We start from the raw sequence: 24,106 nt of genomic DNA on the forward strand, positions 1-24,106 counted from the left end.
TGTTTAGTTATCACAAGATTAAGATAGGACATTTTACGATTGTGAGAAGTTTATGATCCCATGTATTGGTATCATTGCCAAGGAATCAGGTAGAAATGGGTTCAATCTTGCTTCACTAACAGATCAGATTCAGCGACGAGGATCAGTTGACAGATGTGAGGACTGAGTATATGTATTTCTAGAAGCGTATGCTAAAGGGTAAAAAGCAAACTTGCTGTTCATAGAGTCAATAAGTAATTATGCATCTGTTTGTCATTGCACTGAAACACCTTCGTGATTCTCTTTTTTGTTTATGAATAAACTCCTAGCAGTAACGAACGGACTATTCTGTCCTTCAAACTAGATCTCAGGATGGTATTAATTGATAAAATTTTTCTAGAGTTGCAAGCCATGTTTAGTTTCAGAACAGTTTCCGATGGTTAAATGTTCTATACAAAGTTGTTTAAGGTGAAAAACAGTTTTTATATTGACAGGAAATGTTTGTATTGATAAATACACAAAATTACATAGATAATACTGGTGTTTAAATATTAAAAAAATAATAATAATAAAAATAAAACCCCTGAAATAGTATGCATAATAGTTTGTTAAAATTGTTTATATAGTTTGAATGCTCACCAACGTTTATATTGTAAGCGTTGTGAAGCTTTATACCATCTATCTTGTTTACAACATTAGGAACCATACTTGGCCTTTACGCCAGGATCACAGTGTGGTATCTGTTCTTGTGCTGCACTTCACCTTTTCTGTCCTCGGTCGGTGGAGGAGAGATCCTTCATGACTGAGACGATTTTTATTTTTTGTTCCTATCCAGAGTGTCCCTTTTAGGGAGTTGGATTTTCCCCACATTAAAAACCCTTAATAGTTGTAAGGTTTTGAAACATTTTTGTTTTAAATATTTTAAGGGAGGAATGAAGGAGAGTTTTTGTCAAAAATAAGTCCCAGAAATTTATGTTTGTCATCGATTTTGATTTTTGTTCCTTTTAGCTTGAGATCATTGTGCATTTTCCTATGACTACAGAAATGGACACATTTAGTTTTGGTTGTTGAAAATTTGAAGCCATTTTTTGTCATCCATTGTGTTAATTTGTTTATGCACATCTGTAGTTGGCTTTCTGAAGCATGAATATATTTTTTGATCTATGGCAGATTACAAGGTCATCCACATATAAGGAACCATTTATCTCATTGTTTAAACAATTTACAATATTATTGATTTTTATATTGAAGAGCATGGCTGATAAAATACATCCTTGTGGGACTCCTTCCTGTATTCTTGTGTCTAATAGGGTTGGTTCGATTCTTACTTTAAAATTTCTATCAGATAGAAAATCTTATCAGGATGAGTAGTCTGCCCTTTAATCCAAGATTGTAAAGGTCTTTTATTTGCTGTCGGCATGTTGTATCAAACCTTTTCTAAATAAAAAAAGATAGCTATTGCATGTTCTTTTTTTAATGAAAGCTTCTTTGATAAAGGTCTTCAATTGGATTATGTTGTCCATTGTTCCGCTTTTGTTTCTAAAACCACTTAGTTTGTTGGCAATTGAGCCATTGGTTTCCAAATACCAGTTCAATTGTTTATCATTCTTTTGAACATTTTGCAAAGACAACTTGTTAATGCAATTCATTTAAAATTTTGTGGATTTGAATCGTCTTTCTCTGGCTTAGGGATGAGGATCGCGATAGCATGTTTTCAGCTATTGGATAGTTTTCCCTTGAACTATATTTTGTTGAGTGTTTAAAAGATTTGTTACCAATTTGGGAGGAAATTGTTTTAGAAACTCAATGTATTTCATCCGCACCAGTAGCTGTATTATTTGCTTCATTTATGGCTTTTAGGAGTTCATTTTTAGTAAAAGGATAGTTGTATTCTTCTTTGTTGTTTAAGTTGAAATTTGTTTTTTTTTCTGCATCTTGTTTTGCCTTTTGGAAGAAATGAGTGTAATTTTTACTGGAGGAATTGTTTTGAAAAGCTTCAGCAAGATTCGCTATATTTTTTGTCTTATTTTTTGTAGGAAATGATTTAAAGGGGAGAGTAAGTTTTTGCCCCAAATTTTCCTTTCCATGTTCCACACATGTTTGGGGTTTGTATTTGAGTTTATTTTATTTATAAAATCTTTTCATGCTGACCTTTTTGCTTCTGAAAACTTTACGAGCTATTGCTCTTTTTTGCTTAAAAAGGTTTAGATTGTACTTTGTTGGTTGGGAGTTGAATTTTCGTAAAGCAGCTAGGCGAATTTCTTTTTAGTGTTCGTCATTAAACCAGGGCCTTTGTTGTTTGTTAGTTCTGCTACTTTTAGGTATACATTCATGTGCAATGGCTAATAATGTTTAAGAAAAGTATTCTATAGATTTATTTAGGTTTTCCTCCTTAGAGTTTTTCTTGGCATTTTTAGTCGTGTGCAAGCGACTCTATAACTCAGTCCGTCGGTTAGTCTGTCGGTAACATTTTTGTGCCTGGCCTTTTTGGTTAAGATCAAAGTTCTGTTTGTTAATAGATGCTGTTCTTAGCTTTTTAAGCTTTTCTTGGCCTTTTGGCCAAGATTGAAATTTTTTTCTTTAAACGGAATAAATTAAATATGAAGATCAAAGTGTAGTATCTGTTCTTACTACATGCTGTACTTATGTTTGTAACTTTGTATATAAAGTGGGGGATCACTTGTCTGTATTAATTTAATGTAAAATGATCACCCACTTTACAACCAGTCAGTCTCAAAGCCATTCAAGTCATTCTCCAGATCATTCAAGTTGTTTTTGAAGGATTCTAGTTATTAGTCGCATGCAAGCGACTATAAGTCACTCCGTCGGTCCATCGGTAACACTTTTGTGCTTGGCCTTTTTGGTTAAGATCAAAGGTCTGTTGTTAATAGATGCTGTTCTCAGCTTTTTAAGCTTTTAAACGCTGGAGTTTTCATTAGTTAGTTTAGAGTCCACAGAGTGAATGAGGTATTGTGGTAAATGTTGCCAGTCAAGAGTAAAGTCGCCTAAGACCCCATTTTCACTGTAGCAACAAAGACCTTGAAACACTCCCCCTCCCACTTCTTATAGGGCCTTGTGCCTAAATTTGTTTTGTAAATTGTAATTTTATTTTTAATTTATTTTGATTTTACATTGAATTATCTTGATTGTAATTTTCATTTTCACAAAATAAATTATATAAACAAGATCAAAGTGTAGTATCTGTTCCGGCAGATACTGCAAGACCATATGTGGGGGCAACCTCACATATAAGACCTTGGTCAATGTAGGGGAAACCCTTCATACCAATTATCACTATCCAGATCCCCTACTCTCCGAGGAGTTGGTCCCCATTTCCCCATTACTCCTCACATTAAAAATCGGCCTTGTGCCTAATTTGCTCGGTGGGGGAGCAAATAAATACCCTTTTCTTGGCCTTTTGGCCAAGATTAAAGTGTAGTATCTGTTCTTACTACATGCTGTACTTATGTTTTTAACTTTGTGATATAAAGTGGGGGATCACTTTTCTGTATTAATTTAATGTAAAATGATCACCCACTTTACAACCAGTCAGTCTCAAAGCCATTCAAGTCATTCTCCAGATCATTCAAGTTGTTTTTGAAGGATTCAATTCATCCTTACGTTCATTAAAGTCATTCTAAGTCATTTACTTTTTATTTAAGTCATTTCAGCCCATTTTTCAGTCATTTTATCTTTAAGAATTTCATGTCAATCCTACATTCACGCATTCATTCATTACATGAGAGCATGCGACTAATGGCTATCGGCCTTGTTTATATTCCTCCCAATTTGCTTTTTTCATTTTCCATTGAAGGAGATGGATTTTTGTTTCTTTCAGACCACTGGAAAATAGTCACTACCCCATGAATCTTCTAGAACCTTCCAGTTAAAGTCCGTGAGGATAGTAGGATCATACAAAGATAAATCTAATGCTGAGTAGGTGCCTGAGGTGGAATGAAGGTATGTGTTGGATTTATTGTTTAATATACACAAGTTATTGTCGTTAATTTTTTCAAGATTTTTTCCTTTCTTATTCAAGTATGCAGATCCCCATATATCGTTGTGACTATTGAAGTCACCTAACAGTAAGAAGGGATCGGGTAACTGATTTATTATTTTGTTCAGCTCATCCCACCTCAGGATCCAATAGATCCTGGGGTGGGATGTAGCTGGTGCAGATATTTATAGTTCTGTGTAGTGTGGCTGCTGTAGCAATGGCTTGAATATTAGTTTTTAGATCTATTTTGCTTTGTGGGATATTATTTCTAATAAGGATAGATATTCCTCCAGAGGTTCTCTGTTGTGTATTGCTTTTTAAAAGCTGATGGACTCAAGCACCCGTGTTTACTTCATCTTTTCTAGAAAAGATGTTAGTCTTCCAGTCGTGTTTTATCCATTCTTTAGCAAGTTGATTGACCCTTCAACCACCTCTTACTAAATCAGTTTATTGTCTAATGTGGGGAGCACGAGTGTATTTTCCAAAAGGGCCAAAGTGGTGTGTTGCATCTAATGTCCTAATAGGACCTTGAACATGATCTGCTGCTCAACCACTAGGATCCTGTCGTTAGGCATTACAAGTTGTCATCCACGGTCAATAGGTGGCCCTATTAAGGGACTTTTACTCTCTGGAGGGGGGGGGGCAGTTGGTGTATTTTAATGCTCCACCAACAGGGCCAGAAAAGAGATTTATGAATTAGACTAAAATTAACAAGTCGAAAGATAAAATAGAAAATTGCGGGGCAAAAAAAAAAAAAAAAAAAAAATCATTAAAATTAAAAAAGTGTTTTTTGAAAAATAACCCTTTTTTTATTAAGTGGCAAAATTGCATACAATCAAGGCATGAGGAAATAAAACTGCTTCTGAAATTCACTGAATGAGTTGAGCCAACTTCCCCCAAAAGAGAAAGTTTCCTGGAAATATTAAATTTACAGCGTTCCCCGGATATTCACAGATGGGCAATTTTCTGCATTATTGTCAACGTCACCAGAAATGTGAGATGCACGCTTAGCAGCATCTGTGTTGAAGTTTTATAAAATGAAAACTGATAAAACATTTGTGGCTTCAATGAAACTCACCAACAATGAACAGAATTTTGCATTATAAGACGTTGGAGGAGGTTTTTCTTGTTTTGTGCTGGCCTCATAAAACGCATCATCAAAATTTAACCCCAGTTCCATTATTATTTAAAGGAATCTGAAATAGAAAAAATAAAAATTTTCTTTTAAACAGAAAAAATGTCTATCACACTTTTAATTTTCATATCCGCATAGTGTTTGGTAATGAGAAATGTTCAAGAGTGACCCCCTCCCTCCTCCCCAAAAAAAGAAAACACTTGAAAGTAGTATTGAAATGTTCAAGAGTGAAAAAAAAAAAAAAAAAAAAAATAGAGAATCGAAAAGAAATATGGAGATTAATATTTTGTTGTACAATTTCTTTTCAGAGGAGACATAGTTAACAACATTTACTATTCAACGTCAAAATGAAAGTGCTTAAACTTGTTTCTATGCAACTGGCTTGATGCATGCACTCATCCGAATTAATAAAAATAAATAAAAAGACATTCTAGGCCAATTAGATGAATTTTAATACACTTTTTTTTTTTTACTCTGAAATTAAATTTGTAATCAATGAGATTAATATGAAAAAAGAAAAAAAAAATGTAAATTGTGGAATTTAGAGGTGGGTGGGTCCTAAACGTCCACCCCCATTTTTTTCTTATTAAATTGTTAGATGAAAGTACAGAATAGTTACAAAACACTCTCCCATCCCCATGCTAAGAATGGCTTTCTAAATAACATTTCAGCACAGTGACTTCTCTGCATAAGTATCAAAAATAATATTTAAGATTTTAGAGTAAGGATCAATTTTCATATATAAGTTAGTGGCTAATGAGACATTTAATTTATGTGATTTTTGGAATATGACGTTTTCATTGCGCGATGGAGTACGTACATCATAAAGTTTTTAAAAGATTTTCCCAGTAAATATGTAGTTTAGTAGCGTAAATTATTTGACAGACAAATCATAAAAACTATTTATTTTTATATAAAACACATTAGACCCAAAGGCTGAAATACCCTCCCCCCCACAAAAAAAATTCATTTTTATTATTTTTTAATCATTTTTTATTAGGCTAAATGTATGACATTCAAGGCCGGCATATTGCTTTTAAAATTTGTCCTTTCTAAGATTTGACAGATCGGCCTTTTTAAGGCCAAATCTGGCTTTTTTACGCTTTTGCATTACAAAAAAAATATGGCGTCCAAAAACAGGGTTCCATTAAAGAGCATAAAAAAGGCCAAATTTGGCCTTAAAAAGGCCAATCTGTCAAACCTTAGACAGGCCAAATTTTAAAAGCAATATGGCGGCATCGAATATCGTACATTTAACCTAATAAAAATGATGAAAAAAATAATAAAAATGAAATTTTTTCTGGTTTTATTTTAGCCTTATGATTTTTTGTCTGTCAAATAATTTATGCAACTAAACTACACAATTGCAGATTTTCCTGCATTTTTGTTTTGAAAAGAAGTTTAATTTTAATTTTAAATAAGCAGCAAGCAAAACATTATCTTAAATTGGTTTAATTTAAGAATTAAGGTTTATTGCTTACTTCCGGTTATCATGGGATAAAGTTTCATCGTATGGAAGACCAAAGCGTACATAATTTACTATTATAATTGTTAAAAAAAGATTGCTAATAAAAAAAGTATTGTTAAAATGTAAATAATCTTTATTAGAACTTTTTAATCAATTAATAAAATTTATCAGATGGTTTTAGTTTGATTTAACATTCATTTAAATAGTAAAACTTTAATATTAAAATTTAATATAGACACATAAACTTTATCAAACATTAGAGGTTTCAATTTGTTTTTAATTCAAACCTAAATAGAACTTTTAATCAAACAACGTGAACATTTTATAATGAAAGTGTTTTCATGAAATGTATTTTTCAGAATAATTAGGTTCCTCCAAAACAATGTGAAAAAAAGAAAGTATGATTCCGTGACGTCAGACTTGTGTTAACTATACGAACTATGGAAAAGCAAGTGACAATGATTTTTTAAAACCTCTGTTTATCTTTTTCAAACTGCGGTCCTGGATATGACCTTCAACTATATCCAGTGGTGAGGCCCCAGCTTGCGGGCTTTGGGGAGTGTGGAGCCACCCTATAATTACTATTGCTCCAAGGTCCACTCTGACCTGGAGTGGTAGTACCTGTTAGGGTCCCAACTATGGGTTAAATAGTAACTGACTTGAAAACAACAAATATATTCTATTAAAAAATCTTTCTTCAAAATCTTTGGATTCGGCATTAAATAACCTGAAAAGGGTTGATATGCCGTAAAACAAAAACAACTAACCAATCTACAAACTGCAATTAATAATTAATCTTTGTTATAATTTTGTTAGGTTTTAAGATTTACACAGTTTAATGATTAATAATATTTAATATACAAATGTTTATAATATGAAATACAGTTTTACTGAATGTTCATTTGGTTAGCTACAGCTTCCATATTTTGTTCAATAAAAAGAGACAAACAAAATATGAGGGGAGCCTACAAAATGCTTAATATTTGTGCAATAATATTTTCAAATCGGTTTTAATCTGGATATAAACTAGTTGACAAGAGCCATGTTTATATGAAAACTTAATATTTTAAAAAAAAATTAAACTCAATAAAAATCTATGTTGTAACGGAACATTTTGAAATAATGAAATATTGTTTTAATCTTTTAAAAACTAATTAATGTTTACAAAGTTTCTTTTTCTTGACAATTCAACTGATTATAGTATATATTAATTTGAAAAAACGCTATATTAAAAAAAACATAAAATTTATCTCATTTTTTCCCTTGCTACTTCAAGGTAAATTTTTGTTCAATACGTGTATTTAAATTAAAAAAAATATGTTTTACTTATTTGAACTCTATTATGTTTCATAATAAATAGAAATGTCGATAGATTTAAATGTATTTTGTTCAAATTTCGAAAAAATAAATAGGGGGTGGGGACACGTACTAAAAAAAATATTTCCCCTCGTATATTTTACGGAAACTGCATTTTATATGTAATTTCATTCTAAAATGGATAAGTATCGAAAATTTCACGAAAATGTGACCATTAGTTGATTTTTGCTAGATTTATTAAACACGGGTATCTTTTCACGTTCGAAATGCTTACTACATGGGAATGTTATTTTAAAGCGCCAATTATGTAAACACGATTTTCGTTTCACAATTTCATTATTTTCGTATGATGGAAAATTTTTTCAAAAATTATTACTAGTTTATTTTGCCCTTCTTTTAAATGGTACAAAAGTTATATTAATGATATTAATTTATAATAAAGTTACATCGTTTTACATATAGGGGGGGTAATTCTGTGGTGACTTTTGGAGGTGCCTATAAATAATATATATATATATGTATGCTTCTGAACGTTTGTCTTTCTTACTCAAAATTCATTAAAAACACTGTATCCAATAAAGTAAATAAAGTGATTGTTCTTTATTCGGCGTATTACATACGGGCCGGGGCAATATTTAGATATAACAATAAAATGCAAACACAGGGATATGGGTGGGCATTTATGGATAGCAAACGCTTATCATAGGCAGATAAATCTTCTGCAGTAGGGATATGTTCATAGGTCCCAGATTGGGTTCAATTTTTCTTTTTTTATACAAAAAAGGTTTGAAACAAATAAAACAACAATTATTTTCTGTGAGACAGGCAGATGCAAAATAAACACAAAAATCGAACACGATAAGATTTGCAAGAGATATCGAAACAAACACTTTCAAATCATATAAAACTAAATTTATTAAATAAGGGGAAAGAAGGTTTAACAAAAACAAATATATTCAAAGCTAATGGGATTGGGGAATATTTTTAATATACTAACTGAAAGAGAATCCAATAACAGAAAGACCAAAGGTAAATGGCAGCAACGAGTCCACACGAGGAAAAGTCCGATTTCCAGTTCGACAGAGAAAGAAAGTAAAGTTTTTTTTTTTTTTTGCACTTACAGTTCAATTCTTTTCTATTGACAATTTGTAATTGCTACAGTTAATCCAAGTAAATTCTCTTGTGAGGGAAGAAAGTTTCAATCACCAAATTCAGTCTTTCAACGGCATGCGACACATTCCAGTTCCGCGTGGGAGACATAAGTTCCAAACGATGACTTTGCAGATTTTTCGATTTGTTTCTTTTCTTTTTAAACATGCCTGTCGGCATCCGTTTTGGGTTATCCAAAATAGCTTTATCGAGGGATTAATTTAGGTATCTTTTTTTTTTTCTCCGTCTTTGCCAACTTCGGAAATGTGACATATCGCTTTGGCTGTCCAGAAACACGTTTTACACGGTTGGACTTTTGGTCAAAACTACTCGCACACAAGAGAATTATTTTTTCTTTCTTTGTTTCGCCCCTTGACTCTAAAAATAGAATTGACGAAATCGTATTCTGATTCCTTTCTGCTTCTTGGCACAAATGCGGTCACTACGTGCATTGACCAATACGACCTGTCACTTGCCTTCATATTGGAGGAGGTGGGAGGTGTTTGGTGCTAACGTTGATCAAACGTTTTTCAACTCCCTAGTTCTGTTTCTCTTTTCCTCTCTCTTCCTTTCTCTCTTTCCGTGGGTGATGAAATCCGTAGTGGGTTTTTTCTCTGCTTCCGAGATCGGATCGCAGTGTAGTAACTATTCCGCCATCACATGTCACTCTCTCCGCCCTCGGCCAAGGAAAGAATCTCTCCAGACTGATTTTAATACTGGGTTTTGGTGGATTCCTGTTCAGTCAGAACATGCCAATCAAACATATACTCTATATTACTAACAGAATAATAAAACAGTATTTGATGTCGAGGTGGCTGTTTGTAACAGGCGCCACCAGAGAAATTTCAACTATTGAAGTTTGCTGGATTAGTACCTCGCATAGCTCTGAATTTAGCTTTGCAGATACTCCAGCTACCTTCAATGCGATTTGCATAAATGGTAGGGTCATTCGGATTTGTGAAGGTATAGTTGCGGTTTACCCCCTCATGATTGGGTAGTTACTATATGCACGCTAATCATCTGTCATTACCCTGGTTCCTGGTCACATACTTCTGAATTATTGGCAGCAGGGTTTCAGCATCTCTATTGTTGTCTGGCACCATTATGGTCACATTTGTTTCTCGCTCGACCATACCAAGAACCCATTGCTCTTCCCGATATCTTCCATCTGGATTAACGTGTTTGCTGATTTCAAAGAACAATCCTGCTCTAATATTTGTCTCTTCCTACACTTTGGGCAAGCCCAACAATACATCGACATTGCAGGTTCATACAACGTCTAGGAATCACATCACATTTTGGACATGTCTGTTGGTTGGTGATTAAACCACAATCATGTCACACTGCTTAAAATGTCAGATGTATCATTAAAAATGTCTTTGTATTAGTAGTGCAAACATTTTTCGCTGGCATCACCACATTGACTAATTTGTTCATGATTAAATGTTATAATACCTTTGAAATTCACAGGAAAGAAAATCCATTTGAAAACATTACAAGTTAAAAAATACTGCGACTTTAAATTGTTCACAACTGGAATAAAAGGAGACAAATGTCTCCTTTTATTTGAGTTGAGAACTTCGGTGGCCTTAAGTGCCAGAATTAATCCCCTTTTCTATTGCTGGCTGTAAACAAAAATTAGTCATATGTAACTTGAAAAATGATCACATTCCCTTATCAGTTTTTGCCGTTAAAAAAAAATTCCACTCGACCGATTTTCATTTTCCATTTTTTTTTTTTTTTTTAAATTCTCTTAAAGAAATACAGGAGTTTTTGATTTAATATATTTTATTTCTTCTTTATGGAGTGATTTTTTTTTTAATCTAAAAAAAAAAAAAAAAAAAAAAAACATTGAATGAAGCAGAAAAAATTGTAAGTATTCAATCTTTTCAGGACAATTAAAAAAAAAATGTGAGGTTTCACTTAAAAAAAAAAAAAAAAAAAAATCAACGTAGTTAAAAAAAAAAAAGTTTTGACTTGACAGGTAAATTTGCACAAAACTATTCTTTGTTGTTTTGTTTTAAATTAGATTATTTTATTTACTGATCTTTTATCTTCAATTTGTGATATATAAATCTGGGGTGAGAAAATTAATTATTTTCATTTTAATAGACATTTCAAAATGGGGGGGGGGAGTGAATTAAAAAAAAAAAAAAAAAGTTTGTCTGGAATATTATATCCGGTTTATTGGAGAGAGCATAAAATTTCACATTAAACCTGCAAATCAGTATTTGATGTCGAGAAGAAATGTCAAAGAAAAATTTTGACAGATTTTTAAATTGAAAAAAAAATTAACTCATAAAATTCAATTCATTTTATTACGTTAAAAAAAAAAAAAAAAAAAAAAAATGGCTACATGAGCGCGCGTAGGCACTTGGTAAACACTGTTTAAAAAATAAAATAAAATAAATAATATTTCTATTTAAAAAAAAACAAACTTTGGAAGTATATTCCATAAAGAAATTAAACCACTTTAAAAAGAGAAATTACGAGTTTTGTATATTTTATTCGCAGTTTTGTGTTAAGGGTGTCAAAAATTCCAAAAAAATTCTGACACACTGGCTGCACTGCAGTACTGCAGACTGCACAGTGCACAACAACACCCTCTCGTCCTCATGTTAAGAATGGCTTTCTAAATTATAACGTCATTATTTCAGCACGGATCAATAAGTCTACATGAGTACCAAATATTGAAACAAATTTACTACAAAAAAAATCAAACCTTTCTAATTATAAAACAGATTATTTTCATTTTAACCATGTTTTTTATTGGCAATCTTTTAACAATTATAATCGTAAATTGGTCATCCATACAATGAAATGAGGTACTAGTGCAGTGCACTTATTGATACGTGCTGAAATAACGTTATTTAAAAAGCCATTCTTAAGATGAGGAGGGGAGGGTGTTTTGTACCTATTCTATACTTTAACCTAACAATTGAATAAAAAAAACAACATAAAAAACTTTAATTAAACTTGGAAATACGATTAAAAAAAATAGCGTGGATCAGAAAGTGCACTAGCACCTGAAATGATAACCGGAAGTAAACAATAAACTTTGATTCTTAAATTAAATAAATTTATTGTGAAATCGAAAATATTTAAAATTGAGAGAATAAAATTACTATGGGTTATTTTATTTTATTTTATTTTTTTGTTAACGTGCGTCCGTGCTGTTTTAATGTTGTCGTCAGCTAAAACAGCATTGTGGGTGTTTATGCACTTTTGTTACCGCACTATTTTTCTTAAAAATAGTATTTTCAAGTTAAATTCAAGTTTTACAATAGCTTTTTCTTTATTAAATTGTAAAGTGAGAGTAGAGAATAGTTAGAAAACGCCCACCCCTCACCATGTTAAGAATGGCTTTCTAAATAATAACGTTATTATTTCAGCACGATAACAAAAGTGCATACGTACCATATTGTGTCTTACTCCAATGGTTAACTATACGAAGATTGATTTCATACAATAGTGGGGCAGATTGCTGAAACAATCTTTCACTTGGTGCTTGTATCACTAAGTGAAAGATTCTTATGGAATATTGAGATAGTCTGCCCCACTAAAAGAGACAAAGTTACCTGCACAACCGTAGCAAGAAGATGAGGATGACAGAAACGAGGGAAACAAATGCTTAAACTTTGACCGCCATGTGTTCGTGTTGTTGTTCTACTTTTAAAAAGGCCGTCACTTCCGGTAAGGGGCGTAACTCTACGTGACTAAATATGAATCATAGATTAGTTCATCCAGGATACGTCCTCAACAATCAGTCCGGCAGGAGTGGCTTTGTTTCTGTCGTCTGTCCATTCAGTAGTAAGAGGTCCATCTTCTCTTTGAGGTTAATTTAATGACTCTGTAGTTTTTTTTACTCAAAATGGTGGCTTACTATGACGTTAATTAATCGTCTACTAATTTAAAGCGGTGCTTTATAAAGCTTGTCCCTTAATTTACAGAAAATAAATTCAAATTAGAAGGTATTTCGACACTTGTGCATTTATTTATTGTGAACATTTTTTTTTTCTCCATTTTTTAAGAACTTCACTCGAAACATGGAGGGACAATTAAAGATCTTGAAGTTTGTGTTAAAATAAATGGTGCTAATGCAGAGAGTGATCCGCGCTATCTTTTTAAATCGTATTTCCAATATAATTAAAGTTTTATGATATGTTTTTTTTATTCAATTGTAAAGTTAAAGTACAGAGGTACAAAACACCCTCCCCTCCCCATGTTAAGAATGGCTTTTTAAATAATAACGTTATTATTTCAGCACGGCACTCTTTGCATGAGTACTGATAACTTTATTAAAATTTGGGTAATTATGCAGAGAGTGATCCGTGCTGAAATAATAACGTTATTATTTAAAAAGCCATTCTTAACATGGGAGGGAAGGGGAGGGTGTTATGCACCTATTCTGTACTTTAACCTTACAATTGAATAAAGAACATATAAAAATTTAATTAAACTCGGAAATACGATTTAAAAAATAGCGCGGATCGCCGGATCAGTCACTCACTCAGTCACTCACTCTCACTCTCTGCATTAGCTCCAAGTTATCATATATCGGTTGTATAAGACGACTGTTAAATCGCAAAAACATTTTTGTTTAGCCTAAGCTAGAGATTGCAACACCCAGTATCTTTTGAAATATTGGTTTTTAAAGATGATTTTTTTTTTTTTACCTTAAGGGTCATCCTATACGTCGAAATATACTGTAAATTGTTGCATGCAAATCTAAAATTAAGTTGAGATAGATTATCTCCCTTACTTTGTCATTCCCCAAAATGAAACCATTTTCCAGCTATTCCAAGTTTTTAAGGTAGTAAACTAAATTTTTATCTACGTTCGACTGGCAAGATCGTAAAACACATATAGTTATCTAAAAAGAGGACCTTCTCCATAATAACAACGTACAAAATTTATCTTCCGTAGTATTCTTTTTTTAATTTGGTGAACTGTTCAAGAATACATGTCACTAAACTCGATTTATCTCTCATTGTCATGATGCCAGAAGACAGTCAGGACTTCAGCCTAATAAAAAGGGAAGCACATTGCACTGCCTTGCTCACTCTCTTTCTCTCACAAACTTATACTCTCTCTCTTCCTAATCAGGCTGATCGATGCTACCACCATCACACACAATAAGTCTCCTGTGTGTTATGAGTAAGTTGCTGGAATCCATATTAAATAGAGAAATAGTCAACCACCTCAGCAGAAACAACTTTCTTAGTGACACACAATATGGTTTCCGCTCTGCAAGATCTACCGCAGATGTGCTGACGGTTATATCCCACAGGATTAGTGAATCTCTTGACAAAAGCATCATTTCTAGGGCAATTGCTCTTGACATATCAAATACCTTCGACAAGGTATGGCATAAGGGCCTACTTCACAAGATTTCCAGCTATGGTATAACTGGAAATATTTTCTCAATCATTAAATCATTTCTCTCCGATAGGCTCATAAGAGTAGTGGTCGATGGACAAAAATCAGCTGGAGTCCCTCAGGAGTCAATCCTGGGCCCAACTCTCTTCCTGATCTACATAAATGACCCCCCTAAATACATACTTAAATCATTCGTTGACATCTATGCTGATGACACGACCATCTACGGCAACACATCAAAGGCTATAAATGACAAAGTTCTCTCTGATTCTCTCTCCTCTGATCTCGAGCGCGTGGTTCAGTGGGGGAAGACGTGGCTGGTTACCTTTAATGCATCTAAAACCAAACTCCTATCCTTACATCATCAACGCTCTGATCCCCATCTGGCATAATTTGGGATGGATGGCTCTCGTCTGGGAGAGGCCCCGTGTTTTGACAAGCTTCTGGGTTTGACCTTTACTCCTGATCTGAAATGGAACACGTATATCAAGTCTGTTGCCCGGGCCGCTGGGAAAATCGTAGGGTCCTCCTACCACTCCAGAAGATATCTCACTACTGATGCAATTCTCTATCTGTATAAAAGTCAAGTACGTCCAAGGATGGAGTACTGCTGCCACATCTGGGCAGGAACTGCTAAAAACAGCCTATCCTGCCTTGACAAAGTACAAAATAGACTTTGTGGCTTAGTGGGGGATTCCCTTTTCTCTACCCTGCAACCTCTCTCCCACAGAAGAGACGTTCTGAGCCTATCCTTGTTTTATCGTTATTTCCATAGCAGGTGCTCGTCTGAACTCCAATCTCTGGTCCCCCCCTTGCCAATCTTTCATGAAAAATACCCGTCTAGCTGAATCTACTGTCAAAAATTTCCCCCACTCTTTATCTGTGCCTAAATCAAAATGTGGATTCCATGAACAAAGCTTCTTTCTTAGAACTGCACACCTGTGGAACTCTGTTCCGTCTGCCTGCTTCCCACCTGACTACAACTTGGATGTCTTCAAGTCCAACGTTAACAAATTCCTAATGAACCGCCCCCTTAAGTAAACACTTCATCAAATCTCCACACAAACGTAATCTACTTGCAATAACCCTTATCCCTGAGTGGCTTCCGGGCCTTGATAAGGCGTGACCACTGTGTAAAAAAGAACAAAAAAAAACACACACACACATACGAGGACACAATATCCTAAAATGAAGAAATTTTTTCCATTCACACATTCAATACTCAGTTTCTACTATAGATATTCCCAAAGCACGGGGACACACACACACACACACACACACAATCAATATATATACACACGCACAATCAATATATATACACACACACATGCAATCATTCCTCCTACATTTACTTTGTATATGTTTTAGTAAACACTGTTTTATAGTCGGTTCTACATACAATAAATATTTTATTGAATTATATTTTCTTTGACTTGTTAGTTTGCTTTCATTAATACATGTTTGTATTATGAACACAAATTGCAGTAAAAATCTACTATGCCATGCTTCTCAACCATATTCAATCAAAAATCGAATAAGTGCTCAGGAAGAACCAGAATGGATTTAGAAAGAACTGTAAATAGTTTTTTTTTTTAAATTAAAATACTTCTAAATGTTTACTCTTTATATATTCTATGCAAGGTTTTGATAAAGTTGTAAAATTTTCATCTAAATTTTTCACTTGTGCCAAAACGAAACCAAATATAAGGAAGCATGAAATATTTCAGAGGATGTGGTGATCAGACAATACTAAGGTCAAAGTAGCACCAGAAAAAAAAAATGTCCAAGCATTTTAAATCTTTTGATATTAAAGTGTGAAGTCTCTAATAGGCATCATAGGACCGTTTATCAAATAGGTGCGAAAAGCTTTTTAAAATCTGTAATATGGAATAGGCAAGTGAACTCTAGAATATTTATTTTCCTTGCCATAAAAACTAATAAAAACAAATTAAATTAGGCTTAGAGAGTCAATGGTACATCTGGGAATGGGATACATTTTATTTGCAGGTTTTGTTAAATATGGATAGAAAAACAATTGCCACAATCGTGAAGGATTTCCAGCCATTAATTTTGTAGTCATCCTGTCTATCCTTTTTTCAACTTGCCACATTTTGACTCATTTCTTTTCAATTCTTTCACTATTTGTCCATCATTTTCACTTCAGAAATCACTATAATACCACATTTACTCTGTGAACTATCCTATGTAAAATATCACAAATGCTTTAATTGAATTTTATTTCATGATCACAGGAGATTGCAAGTAATGAAAAAATGTAATCAATATCCCATATCTATCTATCTATCTATCTATCTATCACATAAAGCTACATTGGTTAAATAAAAAAAATATTATTTTAATACATAAACATTGTGTCTGAATTGATTCCTATTTACTGTTGTCGTTTTTTTCTTTATTTTTATTATAGAAAGGTTTTTACTTATAGTCTGGTGTTGCCTCTCCTATTAATTGGCGACCCCATACGAGCACATGGATTATCAAAAAGTTTGCTTTAGAATCAAAAACATCAACTTCAGCTTTATGGTATAAGTTGGATTTTTTTAAATAATAAATGTGGTTTTTCATATAAAAGTTTATGTTTATTGGCTAGAGAAATGTATAAAGATTCTTGTAAAAATAAACTTTATATATTTTTATTACTTAGAAAAATATTTTCCTGGTATGCCATACAGAGATTTATCAAAAAAAAAATTCATTTTGTTTTAGAAGCAAAACATCGACTTCAGCTCTGTTGTTGGATTTTTTAAAATAATAAATATGTTTTTTTCATACGTAATTTTGTTTATGGATTAAGTAAATGGATAAAGATTCTTGTAAAAATAAGTTTTATTCATTTTTATTCATTAGAAAAAAATATTTTCCCAGTACGCCACACAGAGACTAATCAAAAAAGTTAATTTTGTTTTAGAAGCAAAGCATCAACTTCAGTGTCGTTGTTGGATTTTTAAAAATAATAAACATGGTTTTTCATATGTATTTTTATGTTTATTTGCTAGATAAAAATGTAAAAATATTGTTTTTGTAGAAATTTGTTTTTATGATGGAATAAAATTTGGTACACTGGCATACATTTTGGCATACTTTTTGGACAACAAAAATGGCGAATTGAAATCTGTCGTGCTGATGTCCCAAAAATAATTACTTCACAATTTGTATGCAAAATAAGAAAACAGTGTAGGGAGAAAATAGTCCCATGTCAAGAATACGTTTCTACATGATAACATACTATTTAGATGTAGTGAAACTACAACACTGGGGTAAAAAAATGATGTGCACAAGAACTACCGGCATTTGAACTCGGAATCTGTCGAGTACAAGGAAAGGAGAAGGGAAGAAAGATATGCAAATCATGGCACTGTCACAATTAAAAGTCTGTATATAAAGAGGGTCGCAAAAAGTCACGACGAAGAGGAGGAGGAGGAGGAGGAGTTAGAGTTAGGAAATCAAGAGAAGATTGCTTTACGCAATTGGAGTTATTTTTTGTACACGTTAGAACGAGTGACGGATTTTTTTTTTTTTTTTGCCGAGTTAAAACATTAATTTCATTGCCTGAAATATTGGCGTTTTGTTGATATATTTGAATTCCGCCGTCCGTAGTGACGTCGATGATGAAAAAAAGAAAGAGAAAGTAAATTTATTCACTGAACCCGGATATGTTCATACGTTTAACTCGTGTTGGCTAATCGCATCCTTCGTTTAAGGTAAAGGAAAGGCGAAGAGAACAGCAGCAGCAGCAAAAAAAGAAAGAAAAAATTGAGGCAGTGATTTTGAAACCGCAACATATATATATATATATATATATATATATATATATATATATATCAGTTCATGTGTGTGTCACGTTGGTACCAGCTTTGAATGCTAAAGTTTTCTTTTCAGTTTTGATTCCAGCTGATGGCACCCAAATACTTTCTTTTTTTACTTTTGAAATCACAACTCTATAATAATATATACGAAATCTGGACGAATTAAAATATCATATTTGAGCGTATGTTACGACTGGGCAATGTAGCCTGTAAAAAAAGTTTTTTAGGGGTCAAAAATAGGTCAAATTTAAATAATCATACATTTTGTACATTCATTTTAGTTCATATTTAATTTTTAATTTTTAATCAGTTCATATGCATGTCACATTGGTACAGTGGTAACATCGCCAGCTTTGAATGCTACAGTTTTGTTTTCGGTTTCAATTCTAACTGATGGCACCCAAATACTTTCTTTTTGAAATTTTGAAATCACGACTCTGTAATAAAAAAGAAAGCTAGACAAATTAAAATATCATATTTTAACCGGGCAAAGCCCCCCCCCCCCGCTAGTATCTGATATTTCTCCCAAACCTCTGGTTTTGATGGAGGGAAGACTAAAAGTTGATGCTATGGTTTCAAATGATCTGAAATAACAGCAAGGCGAAACTTGATTCCGAATATTTCTCATATGCTATATTTCCCATCTTTGGTTTTCATACATTGATGTTATTACAGATCATTTGAAATCACAGCAGCGAGTTTTAGTCTCCCCTTCATCAAGGTTAAAGTTTTTGGGGGGTATAAATATATATATATGATGATTGCAACGTCTTGTCAGACGAGTGCCACTCCCTCAGACATTTAAAATCCATGAGCCCAAATGCCTGAGGGAGTATCTATACAAATCTGATGTTACAGAGTCTTAGCTTTGTACGACAGCTAAATCTCTCTCGGTTCAAAATGTTGAGATCCAGCAACAAGCAAGAGCAAGATAGCCAGCAACGAATTAAACTGCAGACCAGCTTAATGTGGGTAATGGTCTTCCGCTTTATGGTTTTTTAAATCAGAGATTTGCTTCTCCTAGAAAGGTTGCCTTCACCATGGCTTACGGGAGCCCTCTCCACCCCAATAAACATATACACACACACACACACAAATATACATGGTGCTAGTTGGCTGTTGACCCAGAAAAAGAGTTCATTCGCCCTTTGGAAGGTCTTGTTTTTAATCCTTCAGGGAGACTAGCCGCCCTCCTCATCAAACAAGTCTGGTGGGGGAACCAGTTTAGTCGCCGTCAGGTCATGTCATATGCTACTGGTACCATGTAACCCAGTACTACCTGCCTCATGGTCGGGTCACCAGCGACTATATATATATATATATATATATATATATATATATATATATATATGTAATAGAGTAGAATGGCATTATCGAGATAAGTCTCCTCTTATGGAACTGAACTCTATCTTTTCTTCTAACACATTAAGCTATATATATATATATATATATATATATATATATATATATATATATATATATATATATATATATATATTCTTGTAGCTAAATTGAATATTGAAATGCTCATATCTTTGGTCCTTTGGGACAAACCTACAAGAAAATTTGCAGGATTTTTGAAGATTATAATACTATATTATGGTTAAAATTTTATGCCAATTGGTAAAAAAACTCACTATATTTTCCAATCAATAAAATATGCCTAAATTTGCCTATATTTGTATATATAATGTCCTGGCAGGCCAGCTTCAGTTCTGCTGTTTCGGTTGTCTCCCCTGTGGCCTCGCTGAGCCACTAATATATATATATATATATATATATATATATATATATATATATATATATATATATATATATATATATTAAGGTTAGTTCATTTTTTGCTATTTCTTATCCAACTAATGATAGTTCAAATGGTAATGACTCAGGCTGGATCATTATGAGTTTTATTTTCAGTTTTGATTTTAGCTGGTGGCACTCAAGTCATATTTTTTTTTAATTATTTTTGAAATTATTATTATATATTGGGTACAATATAATATGCTATAATCGATAGAGAATTGACTCTATAATAATAAGAAGTGCTTTCCAACACCCTGGAAAACCTCGTCAGTATGCCTTTAAGAACTCAGGTGATAAGTCATCTCTCTCTCAGTACAGACCAATAGTGTGTCATGAGTAAGTTGCTGGAATCCATATTAAATAAAGAAGTAGTCAACCATCTGAGCAGAAATAACCTCCTTCGTGACATGCAATATGGTTTCCGTTCTGCTAGATCTACAGCTAATGTGCTAACAGTTATATCTCATAGGATTAGTGAATCTCTTGACAAGGGCTTCCTTTCTAGGGCAATTGCTTTTGACATATCAAAGGCCTTTGATAAGGTATGACAAGATTTCCAGCTACGGTATAACTGGAAATGTTTTCTCAATCATTAAATCATTTCTCTCTGATAGGCTCATAAGAGTAGTGGTTGATGGGCAGAAATCAGAGGCCCACATTATTAATGCTGGGGTTCCCCAGGGGTTCATCCTGGGCCCAACTCTCTTCCTGATCTACATCAATGATCTCCCAAAAAACACATACTTAAATCATTCGTTGACATCTATGCTGATGAAACGACCATCTATGGCAACACATCAAAGGGCGTAAATGACAAATCTCTCTTTGATTCTCTCTCTTCTGATCTTGAGCGTGTAGTACAGTGGGGGAAGAGATGGCTGGTTACTTTTAATGCATCTAAAACCAAGCTCCTACCTTTACATCATCAACGCTCTGTTCCTCATCTAGCATCAATTGAAATGGATGGCTCTCATCTTGGGGAGGCTCCATGTTTTGACAAGCTCCTGGGTTTGACAAGCTCCTGGGTTTGACCTTTACTGAAATGGAACACGTATATCAATTCTGTTGCCCGGGCCACTGGGAAAATCGTAGGGTCCTCCTACCACTGCAGAAGATATCTCACTACTGATGCAATTCTCTATCTGTATAAAAACCAAGTACGTCCAAGGATGGAGTACTGTTGCCACATCTGGGCAGGAACTGCTAAAAACAGCCTATCCTGCCTTGACAAAGTACAAAATAGACTTTGTGGCTTAGTGGGGATGCCCTTTTCTCTTTCCTGCAATCTCTCTCCCACAGAAGAGACGTTGCAAACCTGTCTTTGTTTTATCGTTATTTCCATGGCAAGTGCTCGTCCGAGCCCCAATCTCTGGTTCCTCGCCTTGCCAATCTTTCACAATAAACACCCGTCTAGCTAAAACCACTGTCAGTAATTTCCCCAACTCTTTATCTGCGCCTAAATCAAAACATACATTCCATAAACAAAGCTTCTTACTGAGAAGTGCACGCCTGTGGAATTCTCTCCTGTTTCCTGTTTCCCACCTGTCTACAACTTGGATGTCTTTAAGTCCAATATAAACAAATTCCTGATAAATCGCCCCCTTCAGTAAAACAGTTTATCAGATCTCCAATACCAACTATTACTACGATATTATCCCATTGATTACTATACACACAATAACCCTTATACCCGAGTGGCTTCCGGGCCTTGATAAGTGGTGATTCCTATGTAAAAAAAAATATGAAATCTGCATAAATTAAAATATCGTATTTTATGACTGGACAACACTGGGTGCCACCTGTTAGTATTTATATAACAAGATATTGTTTGCGAACGCTGATCCCATGGGCCAGGGGATAGAACTGCCAACTATCAACTAGATGGTTGTAGGTTCGATCTCTGGTTTGGGATGGGTGCTAGTCTAGCCACATTGAAGAGGTGTCTGATACAATGAAACAGTCTGTCTGTGGATGATGACTATATACATACATACATACATACATACATACATACATACATATATATATATATATATATATATATATATATATATATATATATATATATATATCAATAAATAGTGATAAGTAATAAGAATTATTTGCAATATTGCATAACGGATAAAGTACTAGGTAAAATTCAGTTCTAAGTGATACTCTTCTGGAGGTTGACGGTTCAGTCCTCAGTGTGAGCGAGACTAACGATACAATTATGAATTACGACTTCTACCTAGTCATGGCTGACAGAACGAGAGCATGCAACCCTTACCATAGATTAAATAAAGGGTTATATTCGAAATTCCAAAAAAATTGACAAAATAATTCCTGAGTTCGACAGATCTTTGAAATTCCCGTGTTCAACAAGACACACCTAAAGAAGGTCGAAGGTTTGATCAGCCAAAACGTTGTGAAAATGATACTGAAGATGAGAACAGTAGTCCGAAGAATCCAAATAATACAAATCATAACGCAAACTAGGCACAAGGTGCACAAAAGTGTGAAGGTATGGAGGATGCTGTCATAGGTGTGTCAGAAATTTCGTGAAAATAGTGAATAATTCCACCCCATCTCTCCAAGCTTATAACTCCTCGAAAAATGTAATTCAAGCCCTAATTTTTTTTCAATTAAAGTAGCAAGGACCAAGGTTTCATTAAAAAAAAAAAAAAAAAAAAAGACAACGTGTTTTTTTTTTTAAAACGTTTTAAACTTCGGACTTTACAGGTAAATTTCTAAAAAACTACTTTTTTGTTGTTTTAAATTTGAATATATTATTTATTGACCTTTTCTCTTCAATTTGTGATATATAAGACTTTGGTACATAAATTAATTATTTACTTTATAATAGACATTTCAAAATGGGAGGCGTGAATTATTCGACCCCCTGTCTTTCCAAGCTTATAAGTCCTCGAAAAATGTAATTCAAGCCCTAATTTTTTTTTCAATTAAAGGAGCAAGGACCAAGGTTCCATTAAAAAAAAAAAAAAGAAAAACAAATAACGTGGTTTAAAAAAAAAAGGTTTTAAACTTCAAACTTTACAGGTAAAATTCTAAAAACACTACGTTTTTTTTGTTTTAAATTTGAATATATTATTTATTGACCTTTTCTCTTTGTGAGTAAATTAATTATTTACTTTTTAATAGACACTTGAAAATGCGGGGGGGGGGCGTGAATTAAAAAAAAAAAACGTTTATCTAAAATATTATATTCGGTTTATTGGAAAGAACATAAAATTTCACATTGACCCTGAAAATATCGTAAAAATAGAATCAATAGAAAAATTTTGATAGATTTTTAAAGTTTAAAAATTGAAAAATATTGAGTTCGGAAAATTCATTACTGTTTAAAAAAAAATTTCTATTATTTTTAAAACAACTTTAATAGTTTCTTTTGGAAGTATAATCCATAAAGAAAATAAACAACCCACTTTTAACAGAGAAATTACGAAATTTTTATATTTTATTCGCAGTTTCGTGTTAGGGGTGTCAAAAATTCCTACAAAAATTTTGATACACCTAAATTGCTGTCATCATCCTGTCTATCTTACTCTTAACGTACTTTTGCAGCATTCGTACAAGCATTGTTCTTCTCCCTTTTCGTCATTCATCCATCACTTTCACTCCACCAGTCACCACAATACCACATTTACTCTATGAGTCTCCCTACTTAAAATATCCCCATTGGTTTTAAGGTCGGATAAAAATGCGCGTCTGCTTGAGCACTTTGACCTGGCAGAGTTATCTCCCTTGAGTTGTGCCCGTGCAAGACCGTTTAATAAAATACGTTTTAGTCCGAGATGTCAGACTAGGAAGATTAGGTTTTTCTTCTTTTTTTTTTTTTTAGGGAAAATATTATTGGGTTCTCTTAATCTTCCAAACGTAAAAAAAACAAACAAACTAAAAACAAGCAAACTAAGCTTTTTCAAGAAACACACCTGTCAGACACTGAATATAGTTGAAATCTCCACACGCACGTCTTTACTACTACTACTACTACTACTACTGTAAAGTGCGCACGAGCACGAGTACACACGCACGCACACACATACAGACAA

The 24,106-nt window shown here is 33.4% G+C and overlaps 1 protein-coding gene and 1 pseudogene across 3 annotated transcripts in view; one reads left to right on the forward strand and one right to left on the reverse strand.

Annotated features, from left to right (window-relative positions):
* Window positions 1–24,106, reverse strand: part of LOC145277500 (uncharacterized protein C8orf76 homolog) — an 83,000-nt gene that overhangs the window by 29,750 nt on the left and 29,144 nt on the right. Inside the window, exons 1-2 of one of the 3 annotated variants that reach the window (XM_080128891.1) lie at window positions 12,624–12,760; window positions 5,055–5,172 (exon numbers count right to left, since the gene is read on the reverse strand). In XM_080128891.1, the coding sequence (XP_079985017.1) occupies window positions 5,055–5,156 (102 nt within the window). In that variant the 5' untranslated portion in view covers window positions 5,157–5,172; window positions 12,624–12,760. Of the gene's footprint in view, window positions 1–5,054; window positions 5,173–12,462; window positions 12,761–24,106 lie in introns of those variants that run through there. The other 2 variants (XM_080128892.1, XM_080128893.1) reach the window with 2 other exon arrangements.
* Window positions 3,381–3,518, forward strand: LOC145278490 (U2 spliceosomal RNA; annotated as a pseudogene).

The sequence above is a fragment of the Euprymna scolopes genome, chromosome 6 (genome assembly GCF_053919585.1).
Source record: "Euprymna scolopes isolate OS-2025 chromosome 6, ASM5391958v1, whole genome shotgun sequence".
Classification (NCBI taxonomy): Eukaryota; Metazoa; Mollusca; class Cephalopoda; order Sepiida; family Sepiolidae; genus Euprymna; species Euprymna scolopes.